This window comes from Lepidothrix coronata, unplaced genomic scaffold (assembly GCF_001604755.1).
Source record: "Lepidothrix coronata isolate B3197 unplaced genomic scaffold, Lepidothrix_coronata-1.0 Scaffold189, whole genome shotgun sequence".
NCBI lineage: Eukaryota > Metazoa > Chordata > Aves > Passeriformes > Pipridae > Lepidothrix > Lepidothrix coronata.
In genome coordinates this window covers 1,658,326-1,659,721 of record NW_016690369.1, presented here as the reverse complement: position 1 = coordinate 1,659,721, position 1,396 = coordinate 1,658,326, and the positions used below count along the sequence as shown (strand labels likewise).

General features: G+C 62.5%; 1 protein-coding gene across 1 annotated transcript in view; it reads left to right on the top strand.

Moving 5' to 3' along the window:
• Positions 1-1,396, top strand: part of TESC (tescalcin) — a 12,533-nt gene that overhangs the window by 5,221 nt on the left and 5,916 nt on the right. The window contains exon 2 of the mRNA XM_017831357.1: positions 1,042-1,111. Within this exon, the coding sequence (XP_017686846.1) occupies positions 1,042-1,111 (70 nt within the window). The remainder of the gene's footprint in view (positions 1-1,041; positions 1,112-1,396) is intronic.

The window sequence follows — 1,396 nt, the reverse complement described above, 5'->3', positions numbered from 1 at the left end:
CAGCTCCTCAGCCACCGTGTGGGTCCAGCTGGTGCCTGGACTACTCCACCAGCCCATGGAGACAGGGCTGCAAACCACTTCCCTGGCTCCTGGGACAGGCTCCGTGTGTGTCCTCGGGGGATTGCAGGGCTTGGTTACAGCCGCGGGGAAGGAAGGATAAAATCACCTGTGGGTGGCACTGGGCAAGTGAGAAGGTGCTGCTGAGCCTCTCTCTGTAGCCCCAGAGCTCCTGGGGCTCAAAGCAAAGCTGCTGCACCCCAGTTCCAGCCCTGCCCCAGGTCTGGGATTGCTGCAATCCCTGGGGGATGCAGTGCCCACCTCGGTGGCTTGTGGTGTCCCAGTTCACCCTGAACAGCAGCGATTTCCAGGCTGGGCTTTGCTTTTGGGCTGCTGTGTGCCCTCCGTGCCCAGCCTTTCCTCTTCCCTGGCGAGATGCTGCTGTTAGCTCGGGGCATTTTGGATCCCGGGGTTATTTCCTGCCACCCCTGTGGACACGGGCAGGGGAAGCTCCCAGAGCAGGGGGAGATGTCCCAGGGCAGGTCGGGATGTGCTCCCTGGGCTGGGCACTGCCCACGGTGCCAACGACCCCAAAGGAAAGGGTCAGGTCCTTTTGGAGGGTCTGATACTGAGGATCCTGAGCTGGGGGTGGGTGTGGGATCCTGCTATGCCAGGCCACACCATACTGTGACATGCAGTCTGCAGACCAGGATTTGGGATAAACCAGCCCTTGGAGTCACCCCCCTGCAGCCAGCAAGGGACAGAGCACTCAGGGACACAGAGAGGGGCCTTGCAGGGCTGCACAGAGCCCCTGAGGGGGCACGGGGATGGGCACAACTGTGCCAAGAGCTGCCCAAGGCCCTTCCCCAGTGCCAGGGGGGCAGGAACAGCCCTTTGGCTGCTCACATCCATTGGTGCCCCGGGAAAAAGCCGTGGTGCCCACCAGCCTCCTCGTGTCCCTGGGCAGGGTAGGAGCTGGCAGAGGATCCCTGGGGGTCTCCCGGGGAGCTCAACCCCCCGTCCCCTCCCTCCTGTCCCCAACAGTCACCTCGGAGCAGATCGAGCACCTGCACCGGCGCTTCAAGCAGCTGAGCCAGGACCAGCTGACGATCCGGTACGGCATTCCCAGCCATCCCATTCCCAGGGCCGGCCATCCCATTCCCAGTGCTGCAGCTCCATTCCCAGTGCTGGCAATCCCATTCCAGTGCCGGCCATCCCATTCCCAACACCAACAATTCCATTCCCCGCGCCAACGATTCCATTCCCAGTGCTGGCAGCTCCATTCCCAGTGCCGACAATTCCATACCCAGTGCCGTAGCTCCATTCCCAGTGCTGGCAATCCCATTCCAGTGCCGGCCATCCCATTCCCAACACCAACAATTCCATTCCCCGCGCCAAC